Below are 19,928 nucleotides of genomic sequence, written 5' to 3' on the forward strand. Positions count from 1 at the left end.
ACTAGCCACACACATTTAATTGACACCCTGTTCCAACAGATCTGAGTAGGTGCAGTGATCATTCTGACTGTAAATTTGTTGCTTTTTGATAAGCAAGCAGTCCCTGTTTGTTCTTGGAAGAAAATGCAGCTCATTTGCTTTTTATTCCTTTGCTTTTGCTGTAAATATCTAAAAAGACAAACATTTTCAACTGTTTGAAGACTTTCCAGTAGATGACAGTCCCACATTGAACACGAGAAGATTTAATCTATGCTCAGTAATGGAGAAGAAGTAGCGCTCCTTTAGATATGGTTCCAAGATGGGTGATGTTAAGGTTGTGTTACCTGTGTCTTTTGTCCTTAAATAGCAATAAATTATTAAAGTGTGAATGTACACTTGTATTTCCATTGAAGTGTTAATTGTGCCACCTACCTGCCCTGGGAAGTACTTCTTTGTAGTTCCCCTCCCACAACATGCATGGTGAAGGGCAGCTGCTGCTTGGCAGTGTTTTATGTAATGGATGGCTGGGCTTTAAATATAACCTCTGTACCAGAAATCTAGGGAGTTCCTGGCAGTGACAAGTACTTCCAACTCTAGCAAGAAGGAAGATAGGGTTATGGTGGACAGCATATCAGGCATGCTGCAGAGTATAGGGAGAGAAAGCTTGCTAGGGCTCAAGGAAGGCTCCATGAAACTTGCCAAAACTGACACTTAGCCAATTTCTAGTAAAACCTATCATTTATCTTTGCCTTCCTAATTTATTTTTGACTGACAATCAATTCAGGATTGTCAGTTGGGCGCACAAAACAGTGCACATGCATGTACTGGAAGCTACATCTCTTTACACACAAGGTCCTACTAACTGCAGGCAGAGAACACATACTTGCACAGCAAAGGAAAAGACAGAGCTAACGTTTTGGGTCCAGTGACCCTTCCTCAGAGCTCACCGGACTCAAAACGTTAACTTTGTCTCTTCCCTCACAGATGCTGCCAGGCCTGCCGAGCTTTTCCAGCATCTTCTGTTTTACAGCATCCACAGTTTGGGTCCGCTACGTGGATGACACCTTTGTCATCACTGAACAAAACAAATTAGAGGAAACCTTCAATAATACCCTTACTGGCATAAAATTCACAAAAGAGGAGGAAAACAACAAACTGCCATTCCTAGACGTCACGGTAGAGCGAACAGCCAATGGGGAACTTCAAGCCAGCGTCTACAGGAAAACAACACATACGGACCAAATACTGAACTACAGGAGCAACCATCCCAACACCCACAAACGAAGCTGCATTAGAACATTATTCCAACGAGCCACCACTCACTGCAGCACAGAGGAACTACACAGAGCAGAAGAAAATCACCTATACAGCGTATTCAAAAAGAATGGGTACCCAATGAACACAGTCCGCCGAGTTCTCAGCAACAAACCCAAACAAACAGACAAAACGTGCTCAGAAACCATAACCACTCTCCCCTACATCAAAGACATCTTGGAAATGACTGACAGACTACTCTGACCTCTTGGCATCAGGGTAGCGCACAAACCCACCAACACACTAAAACAGCAGCTAATGAACTTAAAAGACCCTATACAGACAACAAATAAAACGAACGTCATTTACAAACCAGCTTGCAAGAACTGTGACAAACACTACATCGGACAAACAGGCAGAAAGCTAACCACCAGGATACATGAACATCAACTAGCCACAAAAAGACATGACCCACTATCACTAGTATCCTTACATACAGATGAGGAAGGACACCACTTTGACTGGGACAACACATCCATCCTAGGACAAGCCAAACAGAGACACGCACGAGAATTCCTAGAAGCATGGCATTCCAACCGGAACTCCATCAACAAACACATTGATTTGGAGCCCATCTACCACCCTCTGAGAAAAAGAACAGGAAATGGCACCACCAACACCGGAAATGACATCACCAACTCAAGGAAACCTAAACACATAAATAGAAAGTGGGATATAACACCAGCGCTTCACCGGAGGCTCACTGATGATGTTATCTAGAATGGTGGCAAAATGTCTGAAAACGAACCTTCCAGCTCAGTGAGCAAACTTACATCCAGAGCATCCATAGTTCTTTCGGTTTTTATATATGCACAGTATTTGTTTCAACTCAACAAGATAGGAGGTAGCCATTCATTGGGTTCATTTCACAGTTAATCTGCTTAGTTTAAGCTTTTAAAACAAAGCCTGGCTATTAACTGTTAATCATACTGCCATAGAGAATATATCCAACAACGTCTCTACCACAGTCCATCTGGCAATCAGTCAGCGTCCTCCTCTCATACAGTAGAAATGCTGATTTTCCCCTTGAATTGGTGTTGTTGCAAAATATCTTGATGCTGATGCAAGAAAGAAAATATTCAACAAGGGGTAACACGGTGTGAAGCCAGATGAACACAGGGGGCCAAGCAACAGAGGAGCAGGAAAGCTTGACGTTTCGGGTCGGGACCCTTCTGTCAAGCTTTCCTGCTCCTCCGAGATAATAAAGTGTGAAGCTGGATGAACACAGCAGGCCAAGCAGCATCTCAGGAGTACAAAAGCTGACGTTTCGGCCCTAGACCCTTCATCAGAGAGGGGGATGGGGTGAGGGTTCTGGAATAAATAGGGAGGGGGAGGCGGACCGAAGATGGAGAGAAAAGAAGATAGGTGGAGAGGAGAGTATAGGTGGGGAGGTAGGGAGGGGATGGGTCAGTCCAGGGAAGATGGACAGGTCAAGGAGGTGGGCTGAGGTTAGTAGGTAGGAAATGGAGGTGCGGCTTGGGGTGGGAGGAAGGGATGGGTGAGAGGAAGAACAGGTTAGGGAGGCAGAGACAGGCTGGGCTGGTTTTGGGATGCAGTGGGGAGAGGGGACGAACTGGGCTGGTTTTGGGATGCGGTGGGGGGAGGGGGCGAACTGGGCTGGTTTTGGGATGCGGTGATGGGGGGGGGGGGGGGGGAGGGGACGATCTGGGCTGGTTTTGGGATGCGGTGGGGGAAGGGGAGATTTAGAAGCTGGTGAAGTCCACATTTATACGATTCGGCTGCAGGATTCCCAAGCGGAATGAGTTGCTGTTCCTGCAACCTTCGGGTGGCATCACTGTGGCACTGTTGGAGGCCCATGATGGACATGTCATCTAAAGAATGGGAGGGGGGAGTCGAAATGGTTCACGACTGGGAGGTGCAGTTGTTTATTGCGAACCAAGCGGAGGTGTTCTGCAAAGCAGTCCCCAAGCCTTCGCTTGGTTTCTCCAATGTACAGGAAGCCACGCTGGGTACAATAGATACAGTATACCACATTGGCAGATGTGCAGGTGAACCTCTGCTTAATATGGAAGGTCATCCTGGGGCCTGGGATAGGGGTGAGGGAGGTGGTGTGGGGGCAAGTGTAGCATTTCCTGCTGTTGCAGGGGAAGGTGCCGGGTGTAGTGGGGTTGGAGGGCAGTGTGGAGCGAACAAGGGAGTCCTCTACATTGGGGAAACCAAGCGGAGGCTTGGGGACCGCTTTGCAGAAGTGCCTATCTTCTTTTCTCTCCATCTTCGGTCCGCCTCCCCCTCTCTCCCTATTTATTCCAGAGCCCTCACCCCATCCCCCTCTCTGAAGAAGGGTCTAGGCCCGAAACGTCAGCTTTTGTGCTCCTGAGATGCTGCTTGGCCTGCTGTGTTCATCCAGCTTCACGCTTTATTATCTTGGATTCTCCAGCATCTGCAGTTCTCATTATCCCTGCTCCTCCGATGCTGCTTGGCCCAGTGTTCATCCAGCTTCACAACGTATTATCTCAGATTCTCCAGCATTGACAGTTCCTACTATCTCTGTGACAAATTCAACAAGGGGTGTTTATTTTTCAGGTTCTGTACTATCAAATGACAAAACAGTATATTTTCCTGCATGCAGCTGAACAGTTTCCCATTGCTCTAAACTTGGCTGTTTGTGAAAATTGTTGCTCACTATATTTTCCCATATTCTATTCATAGTTCCACAATATTAGTTTTACTCCAACTTACTGACCTTGTTTTCATCATATTTATATCCTTCTTTATTATCTTAGTGCATTATATAATCATTGCTCATGACTACAGAAAACAACCTCCACTATTTGAAGATGTGGTTAGACATGTCATTAGGGCTCATTCTTCCAGTTAACCATTCGAGCTAATAAACCAAAGTAATGGATTGTTGGTCAAACAGGAGGAAACATATTTTCTAATAGGCTTTCACAGGTTAAACCTCAATATTACCCAAGCTGAGAAAATTCAAATATTCTGAAGTTCAGGCAATACGTAACGAGAACAAAATGATCTGGATTTCATTAAGTACAGCAATAAGTTCTTATACGGAGCTGTCGTGATTTCACTTTTGAGAAAAAGAAAACTCTGTTTGGATATTACATCAATTAGTTTGAAGAGTCTCACAAATACTTGTTTTAGCTCAATTCAGACAAAAAAAACTCACCAAAATATTACAACAGCCAAATATAGACTTGCATCATCACCTGTATACCAACACTTCGAAATAAATTCATTGGTTATAAAGCATTTTGAAGCAGTCTGCAATTAATCATTAAGCTATCAAGAGAATTTTATTAAAAAGTCAAACAGTTCAGGCATGTTATGACATATCTTTCTCCCACCTCTCTTCCGGGAAGATGACAGCAGAGTAGGAAGCTCCACCTGGAGCTCCTCTGCTGCTCCTGTTCTTTATCATTCTTTTCTTTACTCTTTCTTTTTAGCTGTCCTGGAGAAGAATTAGGGTAAGTGAGTGCCAGTGCAGTGCAACTTACCTTGGTGCGGCTGAACGCTGGTGTGGAGCAGACTACAGGCTTAGAATGGAGCGGGCCAGTTGTTAGACTGGGCCTGGCAGAGCGATCAGACCACATGCTGGCTGAGCTGCTGCAATGTAATATCTATTTGAATTTCTTTACCAGACTGTAATGCCAATCACTTAATTATGTTATACCTATCTTATTTGTAACTTATATTTTAGGCACTAAGTAATGCTACTAAATTTTCTTTTTATTCCTCTTTGTATCCAAGATTTGTACCTAGATACTGTACCTAAGATGGTACCATTAGAGGCAGCCATTGCAAAAGCTTTTCACCGTACTCCTGTACTTCGGTACTAGAGTACATGTGATAATAAAGGATATTATATCCTGAAGGAGGTGGGATTTGAACCTAGGTCTTGTGGCTCAGATGTAGGAACACTAATATCGCAACACTGGAGCTTGCCATCAAGAGGCTGGTCATTAAAGTTCTTAATACCTGACAGCTGGGCTAGGACCTCCTCCTCGACTGATTCCTGAGACTTTTAAAGATGTTCCCGGTCCTGTAGATGGGGGGGCGGGGACAAAAGTTTTAGATATCTATGAATCTGGTTCAAAATCCAAATACAATACCATTGTGTAACCTTAATGTGTGATCGTGGACAAATAATAATTGGGTATAAAATATATTTGTCTATTCAGCAAAGAAAAATCACATTCTGAATTACAGTAATCGCAAAATGTGTGAAAATAACGTATTTTATACAGGTATAAATATAAATAATGTACGTGGGAATATAAATAAAACAAGAGTTATAAAAGCTAAATATTCATGGTTCAGTAGTGCCACTTATACCACCAAGTCAGAAGTAGGAAAGTTTCAGTTCTCTCCATTCACAGTCATGGATAGGGTTATTAGACAAGGTTTGTTCCCCCATGGTGCGGGAGTCCAAAACTAGAGGGCAAAAGGTTCAAGATGAGAGGTGAAAGATTTAAAAGGGTCCTAAGGGGCAGCTTTTTCACGTAGAGGGTGGTGCGTGTATGGAATGATCTACCAGAGGAAGAGCTGGAGGCTGGTACAATTACGACATGTAAAAGGCATCTGGATGGGTATATGAATAGGAAGGGTTTAGAGGGATATGGGCCAAATGTGGCAAATGGGACTAGATTTATCGAGGATATCTGGTTAGCATGGATGAGTTGCACCACAGGGTTTGTTTCCGTGCTGTACATCTCTACGACTCTAAGACTCACTTAACCATTCAGTCAAAGCTAGTAGCTACACTGAGATACTAGTTTTCTGATCAAACATTCAAACAATAATGAGAATATAGTTCAGACCTTCCCATTCAAATGGAGTTATCATTGAAGATAAAAATATAAAAACGACACAGGAGGAAGTAATTAGGTCCACGTCTATTCCACCTCCTTGGGTACAGTCATCCAAAACCAATACTACTAGCACATTCACTTTCATATCACTGCATCTTAAGAGTCGTAGCATTTTTACAGCATGGGAAGAGGCCTATTGTGTCTGCACCAGTCATTAAACATTCACCTATTCTAATCCCATTTTCCAGCCCTTGGCCCATAGCCTTGTACACGATGGCATTTCAAATGCTCACCTAAATAGTTCTTAAAATTTCAGGGTTCCCATCTCCACCACCCTTTCAGGTAGTGAATTCCATACCCACAGTCTGCTCCGTGAAAAAAAATTCTGAAATCCCCTCTAAACCTCCTGATCCTTAACTTCATACAGCGCTCCCTGGTTACTGACCCCTCTACTAAGGGAAAAAATTTATCTCTAACTATGCCCCTTAGCCTATCTAGCCTCTCTTCATAGTTAATAAAATGTGAGGCTGGATGAACACAGCAGGCCAAGCAGCATCTCAGGAGCACAAAAGCTGACGTTTCGGGCCTAGACCCTTCATCAGAGAGGGGGATGGGGGGAGGGAACTGGAATAAATAGGGAGAGAGGGGGAGGCGGACCGAAGATGGAGAGTAAAGAAGATAGGTGGAGAGAGTGTAGGTGGGGAGGTAGGGAGGGGATAGGTCAGTCCAGGGAAGACGGACAGGTCAAGGAGGTGGGATGAGGTTAGTAGGTAGCGGGGGGTGCGGCTTGGGGTGGGAGGAAGGGATGGGTGAGAGGAAGAACCGGTTAGGGAGGCAGAGACCGGTTGGACTGGTTTTGGGATGCAGTGGGTGGGGGGGGGAAGAGCTGGGCTGGTTGTGTGGTGCAGTGGGGGGAGGGGGACGAACTGGGCTGGTTGAGGGATGCAGTAGGGGAAGGGGAGATTTTGAAACTGGTGAAGTCCACATTGATACCATATGGCTGCAGGGTTCCCAGGCGGAATATGAGTTGCTGTTCCTGCAACCTTCGGGTGGCATCATTGTGGCAGTGCAGGAGGCCCATGATGGACATGTCATCAAGAGAATGGGAGGGGGAGTGGAAATGGTTTGCGACTGGGAGGTGCAGTTGTTTTTTGCGAACTGAGCGGAGGTGTTCTGCAAAGCGGTCCCCAAGCCTCCGCTTGGTTTCCCCAATGTAGAGGAAGCCGCACCGGGTACAGTGGATGCAGTATACCACATTGGTAGATGTGCAGGTGAACCTCTGCTTGATGTGGAATGTCATCTTGGGGCCTGGGATGGGGGTGAGGGAGGAGGTGTGGGGACAAGTGTAGCATTTCCTGCGGTTGCAGGGGAAGGTGCCGGGTGTGGTGGGGTTGGAGGGCAGTGTGGAGCGAACAAGGGAGTCGCGGAGAGAGTGGTCCCACCACCCAAGACATTTTTCCATCCCCTCCCCTGTCTGCTTTGGTCTCTCCGGAAAGCAGACAGGGGAGGGGATGGAAAAATGTCTTGGGTGGTGGGACCACTCTCTCCGCGACTCCCTTGTTCGCTCCACACTGCCCTCCAACCCCACCACACCCGGCACCTTCCCCTGCAACCGCAGGAAATGCTACACTTGTCCCCACACCTCCTCCCTCACCCCCATCCCAGGCCCCAAGATGACATTCCACATCAAGCAGAGGTTCACCTGCACATCTACCAATGTGGTATACTGCATCCACTGTACCCGGTGCGGCTTCCTCTACATTGGGGAAACCAAGCGGAGGCTTGGGGACCGCTTTGCAGAACACCTCCGCTCAGTTCGCAAAAAACAACTGCACCTCCCAGTCGCAAACCATTTCCACTCCCCCTCCCATTCTCTTGATGACATGTCCATCATGGGCCTCCTGCACTGCCACAATGATGCCACCCGAAGGTTGCAGGAACAGCAACTCATATTCCGCCTGGGAACCCTGCAGCCATATGGTATCAATGTGGACTTCACCAGTTTCAAAATCTCCCCTTCCCCTACTGCATCCCTCAACCAGCCCAGTTCGTCCCCCTCCCCCCACTGCACCACACAACCAGCCCAGCTCTTCCCCCCCCCACCCACTGCATCCCAAAACCAGTCCAACCGGTCTCTGCCTCCCTAACCGGTTCTTCCTCTCACCCATCCCTTCCTCCCACCCCAAGCCGCACCCCCCGCTACCTACTAACCTCATCCCACCTCCTTGACCTGTCCGTCTTCCCTGGACTGACCTATCCCCTCCCTACCTCCCCACCTACACTCTCTCCACCTATCTTCTTTACTCTCCATCTTCGGTCCGCCTCCCCCTCTCTCCCTATTTATTCCAGTTCCCTCCCCCCATCCCCCTCTCTGATGAAGGGTCTAGGCCCGAAACGTCAGCTTTTGTGCTCCTGAGATGCTGCTTGGCCTGCTGTGCTCATCCAGCCTCACATTTTATTATCTTGGAATCTCCAGCATCTGCAGTCCCCATTATCTCTCTCTCTTCATAGTTGTTGTGTTATGACCAGATCTGTACATAGTATTCCAGCGGTCACCTAAATATATTTTTATATACAGCTCCATCTATGCCCTCTATGCTCTTATATTCAGTGCCTTAACTATTAAAGGCAGATATCCTAAATGCCTTCTTAACCACCTTATTTACCTGTTATGCCACTGTCAAGGATCTTTGGACATCCACATCAAAGTTCCTCTGATCCTCTGTACTTCCTAGGGTCCTACAATTCAAACCGTATTGCCCTGGTTTGTTAGTCTTGCCAAAATACATCACTTCATTTATTAATGTTTCCCTCAGAAAAACAGCAATGGTCCCCACATCAATTGTCTGTGCAAAGTATTCCACACTCTAGCAACTCCACATAACTTTTTCCTACTTTATTTTTCATTTTCAATGATATTGAATAACTAACCCACATGACAGATACTCGAAGACAAAGAAATAGATTTTCTGCCAGTGCTGTGAAAACTGAGACTAACTTTAATTGGCAAATTCTGTGTCTCAGGTTTCTGCTCAAAACTTATTGTTTCTTCAATCTGTGATCATCCTATTAGCACAGTAAACACTTAATGGCTTTATGTCCTAGATTTTGTGGCCGGCAATGAAACAACAGAGTTCACTATTTACTTCGGAGAAAACTGCCCTTAAAAACCTAGTAATGTCAGCAGTGTGAATTTTTCTTTTCCTAATGTTACTTTTATTCCTGTCTTAGCTGCAAGAGATCTCCTGTGCCAAAAACAGATCTAATTAAATGGAAGTATGTAGTCAATCACAGAAAGCTAAGCAGGAAGTGAAAAACATTGGTTATGCTTCATTTTAAAAAGATTTTATAAAGATTAAAATGAAGATTGTGGCATACTCATGGGATTAAGGGAGACACAAATGTCAAACTTTGCAAAAAAACTGTGAAATTTATCTTTAGATCATAATGGACAAATGTGACATTGCACAAATATTTTTAAAAATCTGTTTTTCAAGGCTAGAGAGGTTGCTCAAAAGTACATAAGAACTTAGTAGGACTTTAAAAATCCTGTCATACTTCATTCAACCGGGCACACATTTTTACAGCATGGCTAATAGGGTAAATGGGGAGTTTTATATTAATTTAAGCAATTTCCAATGATTTTCATCTACACAGCTTTTAACACTGCAGAATTATCAATGGGAGCTTCTGAATTTCCACACTCGACTGCTCACAGATGGACTCCAGACATGTCTGTAAACAGACAAGTGCAAAATCCAGACAAATAGTTTATATTCAAACCAAGTCACAGCAAACCAGGACACAGTATTTCAACTATAGTTTAACTATTATCATGAACAAATTTAGTAACTCCTTAATTTTATATTACGTGCTTCTTGCTTTATTGACTTACATTTTCAAGGAGTACCCAATATACCCTTACTCTCCCTCTCCAGCATTTCATCTCTACTCCTTTAAGCCCAGGAGACGCAGGCGTTACAGGATACGGTGGCAACTGTTTTAGCCGTCCACTGACAGATCCAGCTGGACCACAAAATGTATTGAGGTCCTGCTTTTTTTCTGCCAAAGCTGCTCAGAATTCCAACATCATCTTGGAATAGAGACTTTGCCCTGGTGTCTTTTTTGCTAGTGCAGGCCATCTTCTTAAACTCCAATTTGTCCATCCCTACTCATCTCCAACAACAATGCAAGTACCTCAGTCACAAGGATCAAGACTAATCATTCCTCCCTTTCACTAGATTACTTGGCCAAACTTCCTTTAAAGCTTCCTCTCCCATCCTGGCCTGGAACTCATATTATTCTCTACCATCTCCCCTCATGCCCTAATGTGCTCAATTTTCTGAGGAGACCAAACTCTTGCTCCCTTAAGTCTATTTCCACTATATTCATCATCAAGATTCCCCTTTTGGCCTCCATGTTAGTAGATGTTGTAACTAACCTCGCTTCAACTGCTGTCGTCCTTGTCTTTAAATCTGTTGTTATCATTACTCTCTACCATTGATCTTTACTGGTCTAGCAATTTACAGTCCTAAAGACAATCTTCCACTCTGTTCAAAGTTCTCCCAAATCTATTCTCATCTTTCCTTCAACTCCACTTTTGAGTCCCTCCAATCAAGTTTTTATTACTGTAGTACTGGAAAATCTCTTATTGCATCAAATTACACCCAACGCGACTGTGAGAAAGGTAAACCTTTTTTCTTATGGTATTTGTCATAGTTGGCCCACAGCATTTTCCTATAATGCTTCTCCAATATTGCCATTTGGGTGGGACTGTCAACATCTAATTCCATTCTTAAGCTCTATCTAAGATTAAATAGATAACTTGCAGCATTTCTTTGTATCCCCTGAGGATCTACATGCTTTCTCTCAGTGACATGCATATTAGTTTTCACATGTATGCTAATGAAACCCAGTTGTACTCACCACCACCCATTGAATTCTTCATTGCTATTAAAACTCAGACTGCTCGTCAGACATCAAGTACTGGATGAGTAGAAATTTCCTTCAATTGAAATATTAGGAAGTCTAAAGCCAATGTTTTTAGTTCTTGCTCCAACCTCTATCCCCTAACTACTAACTCCATCTCTCTCTTTCCAGGATTAAGCCAGTCTGTTTACAAACTTGACGACATATTTCAAATGACCTTCCAGCTTCATTCATGCCATCAGAATAAAACTGTTTATTTCCATGTGTTTAACATCATGTTTGCCTCTATTGCAGCTCCTCTGATGCTGAAACTCTCATTTATACCTTACATTACCTTCAGATTTGACTATTCCAACACACCACTGGCCTGCCTTTTGCATTTTACTCTCCATAAATTATAACACCCAATCCTTAGCTACCTATGTCTCAAGTGTACAGCAAATACTGTTGTAGAGTCATAGGGTTATAGCATGGAAACAGAGACTTCAGTCCAAATCACCCTTGCCAGCCAGATATCCCAATCTGACATAGTCCCATTGCCAGCATTTGGCCCATATCCCTTTAACCTTTCCTATTCATATACCCTGTGACTCCACTTTCAAGGATTGATGGATCTGCACCCCTTAGTATCTTTGTTCTGCAACACTCTGCTGGACCCTACCATTAATTGTATAAATCCTGCCCTGGTTTGCCTTAACCAAAATGCCACACTTCACATTTAGCTAAATTAAACTCCAACTGCCATTCTTTGGCCCATGGCCCATCTGATCAAGGTCCTGTTGTACTCTGATATAAGTTTCTTCACTCACGAGTACATCACACATTTTGCCAAACTTACTAAACATACCTCCTATATTCACATCCAAATCATTTATATAAAATGACAAAAAGCAGTGGAGTCAACACGGATTTTTGTGGTACACCACTAGTCACAGGCATCCAGTCTGAAAAATGACCCTCTACTAGCACTCTCTCTCACCTACCATCCCCATCCCTTTGTACTCACCAAGTTACATTTTGTCCTGGTCAAGCAATATTTTGACTTTAAAATTATCATCTTTACGTTCAGATCTCTCCAGGGCCTTTTCCCTTCCAATTCTTAATTTCCTCCATAAGTATCCAAGAGATTTGCACTCCTCCATGTGCATTCGCAATCAAAATTGCTCCACCATCAGGTGGGCTTTAGGTTCTCCAAGCCCAAGCTTTGAAATTGTCTTCCTATACCATGTCGCCTCGCTACTTTTCTCTCCTCCTTTCAGACATTCGTTAAAGCCCAATTCTTTTACCAAGCTTTGGACCATTTGATCTAACATCTCTTTATGTGGTTTGGTGTCGTACTTTGTTTTATAATGTTTCCCCGAAATGTCTTGGGACATTTCATTACATTAAAGATACAATATGAATAAGTTGTTGCTGTTGTTGAGCTCTGTATTTACATGCTTGGGCATCACTGTACCTCAATAGCATTCTTTTTGTATTATTCTTTTCCCATTCCCTCTGTTTTCTTTAGAAAATCAATTTTTCATAGTATATGTTTATTGCCTGTATATCCACTTCACTAAATCAATCTTCATCCTCTTCAATTCCTTTAAAGTCTGTCTCACTGTTTGGCAAACTACCTATTTAGTGCTAACAGCAAATTCTAATACAAGGATTTGACAGAATTAAAATCAGGAATAATTTACTTAACCAATAAAATTGATTTTCTAATGTACTTACGGGCAACTTGGGCAATTGCACTATCATTCAGCATCATTTCTGCTATTCCTTCTTGATCTACATCAACCTCATCCACATACACCATCTCTGTCAAGGCTCGAGTTTTCAAACTCCATGCAGCCTGTGGAATAGGTAAAAATCCATCTCAAAAGTTTTGTGAACACAAGTTTGCATCAACTACAGTTGGAGGAATGGAGCACATAAGTTGGAAAAAAGGGAGGAGATAAGTTATGATTTAAGGAAACTAGGTAGCATTACAAAAGAGAGTTTAATTTGCCAAACAAATGCATACTTCATCAAATTCACTGCCAGTTCAGAGTATTGTATGTCAATTTCAAGTTAAGAAGGTTGAACATTCTAAGTGCATAGTTACAACTCAAGAATAAAGAACATTAATTTAGCTATTCAAGTATTGCCTCATACCAGCACTGGTTTCAAAAAGTAATTTAGTTGATAAGTAAAATGCTTTATTCAGTTGCTTAAGATATTTTGTAATGAATGCAAGTGTGGCTTAAGTGGCCTGTTGTGTTTAATGAGTTGAGCGAATAGCTAAAATACACAAGGTTTTTGTTGTGGCAAAATCCCCACAAGTTGCCTTTCATTTGGCTACTTATTAAGAAACCTCACAGGGAATCAACTACTGAAACAATGATTTAAACTTTATTGCATGTAGCAACCAAAATATGACCCCTCACGTAAGTACATTAAGCCTCACAATCCGATTTGGCTATTACCCAATTAATGGTGGGATCTGGTCAGGATTCCAACCATCAATGTCCTCTACTTGATGTGTCCAGGGTTCAAAAGCAGGTGTTGCTTTCCAAAGTTTGGCTACCAGATTATTTTGGTGATAGATTATTATACAATTTTCTCTCTCTTTCAAATTTGTGGTTTGACATTATGATGATTCAATAACATCAAGTCTGTAACTTGCCTGATCAGAAGTAGCTCCCATATTCCACATTACATTTGGCATTAGCTATCTGTTTGAAACATAAAACTTTTCCCGTAAAAGAGTGCTTTACTTCAGAACATTCCTTTTGCAGGCAGACTTCACTGTCCATTTGTCCCAAGGCAGCAGGTTATCAAGCAATCATTATCTTCTCTCTCCCAGGAAACAGGTTGTTTGAGTTGTTCCTTCCCAGGATGGTTAATTCACATGTGGCTTTCAATTCCTTCATAAGTTTCTCCTTGTTCCTTTCATCTTGAGAAACAGTTCATTCCAGAGTTATTGCTACTTCTTTCCTTGTATAATAATTATCTTTGCCAATTATTTCAATCCTTGAGCAGTTATTAACATTGTGAAGTTTACATTGCCACAATTTTATTTACCTATGATATAGAATTTTGTAGAAAGAGCTGATTGATGAGTTAAACTAAGTAACTTTATTTACTATAAACTGGAATGAAAAGTAGTCTAAAAGTAAGCCAAAGGTATGACAGGGTGGCCCCACCACATGGAATTTCCATTCTGTACCACGTGGGATGTTGTGGACACTTTTTGTGACTTAGATGAACATGTGCAGAAACTATCATGAGCTGCAGAAACTCGGGCTCTGAGTTTTAACATGGGAGAGTCTGCTGGATAGATTCCAGTGCAATTGTGAGGCAGAAGACTAAGCAGATACCAAATTTCAGGTGGTGGTCACACCAAAGTACATAGGTATACTCATAGATAGGGAGTGGATGACCACTAGGAAGTCTAAGGGAACCAGGTCAGTAGTATAGGAGTCTCCAATTTGTATTCCATTCTAGATTCTGGTGAGAGCAATAGTGCTTAGAAGAGTACAGCAACTGCCTATCCATGGTATTGCAATAGAGAAAGAAGAGTGAAACCGCAGGAATAATAAGGGAACCATTAGTTAGAAGAGAATGGAGAGTATGCGGACATCCTGGTACATGGATCATACCTGCAGAATAGCTACGGCACATTATTTTGGGAAGAGGGCAACTACCCTGAGGTAATGGTCAATGGTAGTACCAATGACATAGATAGGGAGGGAGGTGTGGCCCTACAATTAGAACTTAGCAATTTAAGTAGAGGTTTAGCATGCAGGATCTCAAAAGTAGTAACCTCAAAATTACTCTCAATGCCAAGTGCCAGTGAACACAGAAATAGGAAGATTTCAAAGTGAAAGATTTCACAGAGAAATTTTTGCGTGGCTGGAATGATGATGCAGCGAAGGCTTTAGATTCTTGGCAAACTGGGATTAGCTTATTTTTCAATGGCATTGTTCCATTAGCTAGAATGAATCAATAGGAACTAGAATGAGGTTTAAGGAAAGTTGTCTCATGTCAAACAAGACAGGGATTTTATTGTCAAGTCTCACAGCCATTGGTCCCCTCCGCTTCATTATCTGCTGTCCTTCATTGTGTCTGTGGAAGATGCCAGTGATTACAGAATCATGCTATTCACTTCATGACTTCTATATTGTTACACTTGCTTTCTGAACTGAACATTGGAGTTATGAGAGCATCATTCTGAATGTGATATAAACACCTCTCACTTAACATTAAAGAAAATGACTTGAGTCAACATTCCGCCAACTCAGACAACTTGGAGTGGCATCCACAACTACTAGTAACATCTGTCCCTTTGTTAGTTCTGCAAAATCGACATGAGTCTGTTGCCACAGTACTTGAGGCCACTCACATGGATGAAGGGGGTGACAACAGTGGTGCCTTCCTCACTAATGCACAGGATTCTGATGATCCTGCTTTTTCCTTAATCTAGGATCCATATTTGACCACCAAAAGTTGCTCCTGGCTACTTCTTTCACTCGCATAATACCAGGTGCCCTTAGTGCTCTTGTTTTAGCGCCTTTCTTCTTAACAAGGACGGAAAACAACTCAGTTAACACACGTCTGATTTGGACAATGCCCACCTCCTGCATAGGCATAATTCTGGGCAGTTTCTATGACAAGTCCTTCCTCTTAGGGCTAAGTCTACCACTAGACTCTAAAAGAGATAATGGGAACTGCAGATGCTGGAGAATCCTGAGATGCTGGAGGTGCTCCTGAGATGCTGCTGGGCCTGCTGTGTTCATCCAGCTTCACACTTTATTATCTTGGACTCTAAAAGGATCATTTTGTGTAGTGTTGTGTACCTGATTCACTGATACCAGTATCTTGACTTGATTTTTCATTTACTCGTGGGACAGGGGCATTATTTATGGCTAGTGTTTGTTGTCTATCACTCCCTGCCCTCTCGAAGGTGGGTCGTGAATGGTCATCTTGAACCACTGCAGTCCACAAGCTGTAGGTTGACCCACATTGCCCTTAGAAAGAGAATTCCAGGATTTTGACCCAGCAACAGTAAAGGAACAGTGACAGATTTCCAAGTCAATGTGATGAGTGGCTTGGAGGGGAACTTGCAGGTAGTGATATTCCCATGTATCTGTTGCTTCCATCTTTCTAGACGGAACTGGTCATGGATTTTGAAAGTGCTGTGTAAGGCTCTTTGGTGAATTTCTGCAATGCATTGTGTAAACAGTACACACTGCAGCTACTTGGTATCTGTGGTGGATGAAGAGGATGTTTGTGGATGCAGTGCCAATCAAGTGGGCTGCTTAGTGCTGTTTCAGTTGTTCTTGAATTTCCTTTCTCAACACTTCCGATTCACTGGGTAACTGCTTTTAGTTCCATTTCCTGCTCTTTCCTTCAATTAGAAAATTTCATCAACTGGTTTCCAATCCCCCTGCCCCCATCTCTTGCCTTCAAATGGCTCATCTGCCACACATCTAACCTCAAATCTTCCAGAATCACAAAAGTTTCCCTTACTCTCACCTTCAATGGATTGTCACCTTTTGCCTGATGCTACCATTAAATGCAACTCACTCCCCTCTCAAACTTCCAATGGTACTGCTCCCTTCTGGTGGATATCCTGATCCACTACTCAAACACCCTGATTACCCAATCCCATGCAAATGCAGGAAATTCAACACCTTCTTTCTCACCATCAATATTCTGAACACACTCCTTTAAAAAGGACAATTATCTTTGTGCTTCTTTTGTTTTTTTTAAACAAACTTTGCAGTTCACAATGCAATCTCCGTTTTTTTCAAACATATTCAAAGGATTGGATGTTGCACTTCCCTAGTTGTCCTTGAGGTGGAACTGCCATTTTGAACCACTATGATCTGGGGTGAGTTTCCATTTGATTTTGGGGAAAACAAGCAGAGATTGTATGATCTCTTCATGGGTCACCAAATCGGAGTCCACAGGCGTGATCTTTTCAGTCATCTGTCATTTGACTTTTCCGTCCCCAGTCCTACTTTTCCCTCCTGTCCTTGGTCACCTACACTGTTCCAATAAAACTCAACATAAAATTGAAGAGAAACAACTTATTTCTCATCTAGACACTTTACAGTTTTCTGGATTTAACACAGAGCTAACTAATTTCAGATTATAATTTTGAATTTTTTTTGGTTGGAGCCATTTGCTGAGGAATCAGTTTTTCATGTTTACTCCTCCTCTAGGCACATCCTTTAGAACATAGAACATAGAACATAGAACATAGAACAGTACAGCACAGAACAGGCCCTTCAGCCCACAATGTTGTGCCGACCATTGATCCTCATGGATGCACCCTCAAATTTCTGTGACCATATGCATGTCCAGCAGTCTCTTAAATGACCCCAATGACCTTGCTTCCACAACTGCTGCTGGCAACGCATTCCATGCTCTCACAACTCTCTGCGTAAAGAACCTGCCTCTGACATCCCCTCTATACTTTCCACCAACCAGCTTAAAACTATGACCCCTCGTGCTAGCCATTTCTGCCCTGGGAAATAGTCTCTGGCTATCAACTCTATCTATGCCTCTCATTATCTTGTATACCTCAATTAGGTCCCCTCTCCTCCTCCTTTTCTCCAATGAAAAGAGACCGAGCTCAGTCAACCTCTCTTCATAAGATAAGCCCTCCAGTCCAGGCAGCATCCTGGTAAACCTCCTCTGAACCCTCTCCAAAGCATCCACATCTTTCCTATAATAGGGCGCCCAGAACTGGACGCAGTATTCCAAGTGCGGTCTAACCAAAGTTTTATAGAGCTGCAACAAGATCTCACGACTCTTAAACTCAATCCCCCTGTTAATGAAAGCCAAAACACCATATGCTTTCTTAACAACCCTGTCCACTTGGGTGGCCATTTTAAGGGATCTATGTATCTGCACACCAAGATCCCTCTGTTCCTTTGTTTCTTTACTTGTGCTATTATCATCTCTTTTTATCTTTCACTATTGTTCCTCTTGAAATTTAAGCTGTCTTGCTCTGTGCCCTTTCACAATCTTCCCCTTTCGTTCCTTTCTCCTCTGCCTCGCTTAAAAACTGCTAGATCTCTAAGTATTGTAAGTTCTGACAAACAATCACTGTCTTGAGTCATTAACTGTATTTCTCTGTCCACAGATGTTGGAAATGTTCAAGTCCTGCTATATATAGAAAACAACATCTAGCTTAGGACTGGCCAATGAATTTTGAAATTAAAGAGATGACAGAAATTTTAAATAAAATTAGTTACAAACATAAAAAGTAGGGACTTCAGCTTTAGTAGAAATTAAAACCAAGTGTTTTGTTTTGCTTTATAAAGATAAAATGTGTAACAGCTTGAGTTTAACAGTTGGAAATTCAGATCGGGGAAATCGGTATCTGCATAGATAAATGTTTCAGTTATAATGCTTCCTCAGTACAGAAAACTACAAGATAAACAAGCATTTTAGTGGAATCAGAAAAAAAAAACGGCAACAAGAAGGACAAATACTCAATCCCAGGAAGGAAGATTCAAAACAATGTAGAAAAGAACCAGACGAACTTTACCGAGCAGTAATAAGAGGAAATGAACATTAAGCCAAGGAATGTGTTATTGCATGTTTAAGAAGAATTGGGAATTGAAAGGGAACCATTAAGTATGGAAGAAAGCAAAGAATCAAAAAGATTTAGGGAAAGTTGTGAGCACTCTTCCCAGGCCGCAGAAAGCAAAGGCAGGGAAATGCGCAGGAGGCCTGACTTAAAGAATGAAAGTTGAAAAGACATAGGCAAGACATCAGAGGCAGCATGGAGGGAGACTGTAGAAAATGTCAAGGGTGCTCCTATTATTAATATTTTGAGGAATCATGGCTAAAGGATTCCAAAACTTGGCTCATTGAAATATGATGAGAAATTTGGGCCTTCCTTTAAAACAAAAAAAGGTCATTAAAAGGACACCTTTTTCAAGACCACTTACTGGATGTCACACATCCAAGTTTACGGCTATCAGGAGTTGTGGTTATTTGATACTGTTTGAATTCAGCTAAGGTGCAACCAGGAGAAGAGATAAGACCCTAGCTCAGCTGTTGGCATCTTTCTAAGACGGGTATGAAGATCCCATGATAGAATTGAAAAATTACAACAGCTAATCTCCCCAGTGGACCTCTGGAAGTCTTATTTTTGACATTTCCTGAATAAACTGCTGAGAAGATCCTAGTGACACCTGCAAGTGTCTAGTCTGCAAGGTGACCAGATTGAAGGGACTGTTTTCATGTGTAAAACTCTATGACTCTGAGCATCTTAAAACATTTCATACTTCATCCTCGGAGAATTAACATGTATTTGGCCAAAGAGCACCCCCCATTGCCCAACCAAGTTAATCACTACAGGGCAAGTTTATTTACTTTTTGTTTAAATAGTGCACGTACAAGCACGTGAGGTAACATGGTGTGAAGCTGGATGAACACTGCAGGCCAAGCAGCATCAGAGGAGGAGGAAAGTTTGACGTTTCGGGTCAGGACCCTTCTTATCCAAGTACGAGCATATGTTGGGTTATTAGAAGGGTAAATATTTATACTTCAATAGTTCCAGCTATGTATTAATCAGCTTTGCATGTTTGTCAAATAAGTCTTGGTTATATGATAAATAACATTATAATTTTTTAAAAAATTACAGTCGATCACTTTCATTCTCAAACTAGTTTAGATGTAAAGAATAAGAGTGAACATTTTAGCAACTGGGTAAAATGATTAAATACATGATGTGACCACTGGAGTAGTGAGGGAGACAGTGCATTCCTCCAACCTTGGCTGTAAAAATGAGAACTAGTCTTTAAAATTTGATGTTCTGGAGATCAGGGAGACAGTGTCAATCTCAAAGACAGGCAATTGGGATATCAGGGACTAATGAAGGATAGAAGATGCACGAAATATTTTATTTTTCTCTTTTTGTCCTTC

The 19,928-nt window shown here is 42.4% G+C and overlaps 1 protein-coding gene across 1 annotated transcript in view; it reads right to left on the bottom strand.

Annotated features, from left to right (window-relative positions):
* ttc8 (tetratricopeptide repeat domain 8) overlaps positions 1-19,928 on the bottom strand; it is a 60,011-nt gene that overhangs the window by 29,539 nt on the left and 10,544 nt on the right. Inside the window, exons 3-5 of the mRNA XM_059649459.1 lie at positions 12,732-12,852; positions 5,251-5,314; positions 4,770-4,878 (exon numbers count right to left, since the gene is read on the bottom strand). Coding sequence (XP_059505442.1) covers positions 4,770-4,878; positions 5,251-5,314; positions 12,732-12,852 — 294 coding nt within the window. The remainder of the gene's footprint in view (positions 1-4,769; positions 4,879-5,250; positions 5,315-12,731; positions 12,853-19,928) is intronic.

This window comes from Stegostoma tigrinum, chromosome 10 (genome assembly GCF_030684315.1).
Source record: "Stegostoma tigrinum isolate sSteTig4 chromosome 10, sSteTig4.hap1, whole genome shotgun sequence".
Lineage (NCBI taxonomy): Eukaryota > Metazoa > Chordata > Chondrichthyes > Orectolobiformes > Stegostomatidae > Stegostoma > Stegostoma tigrinum.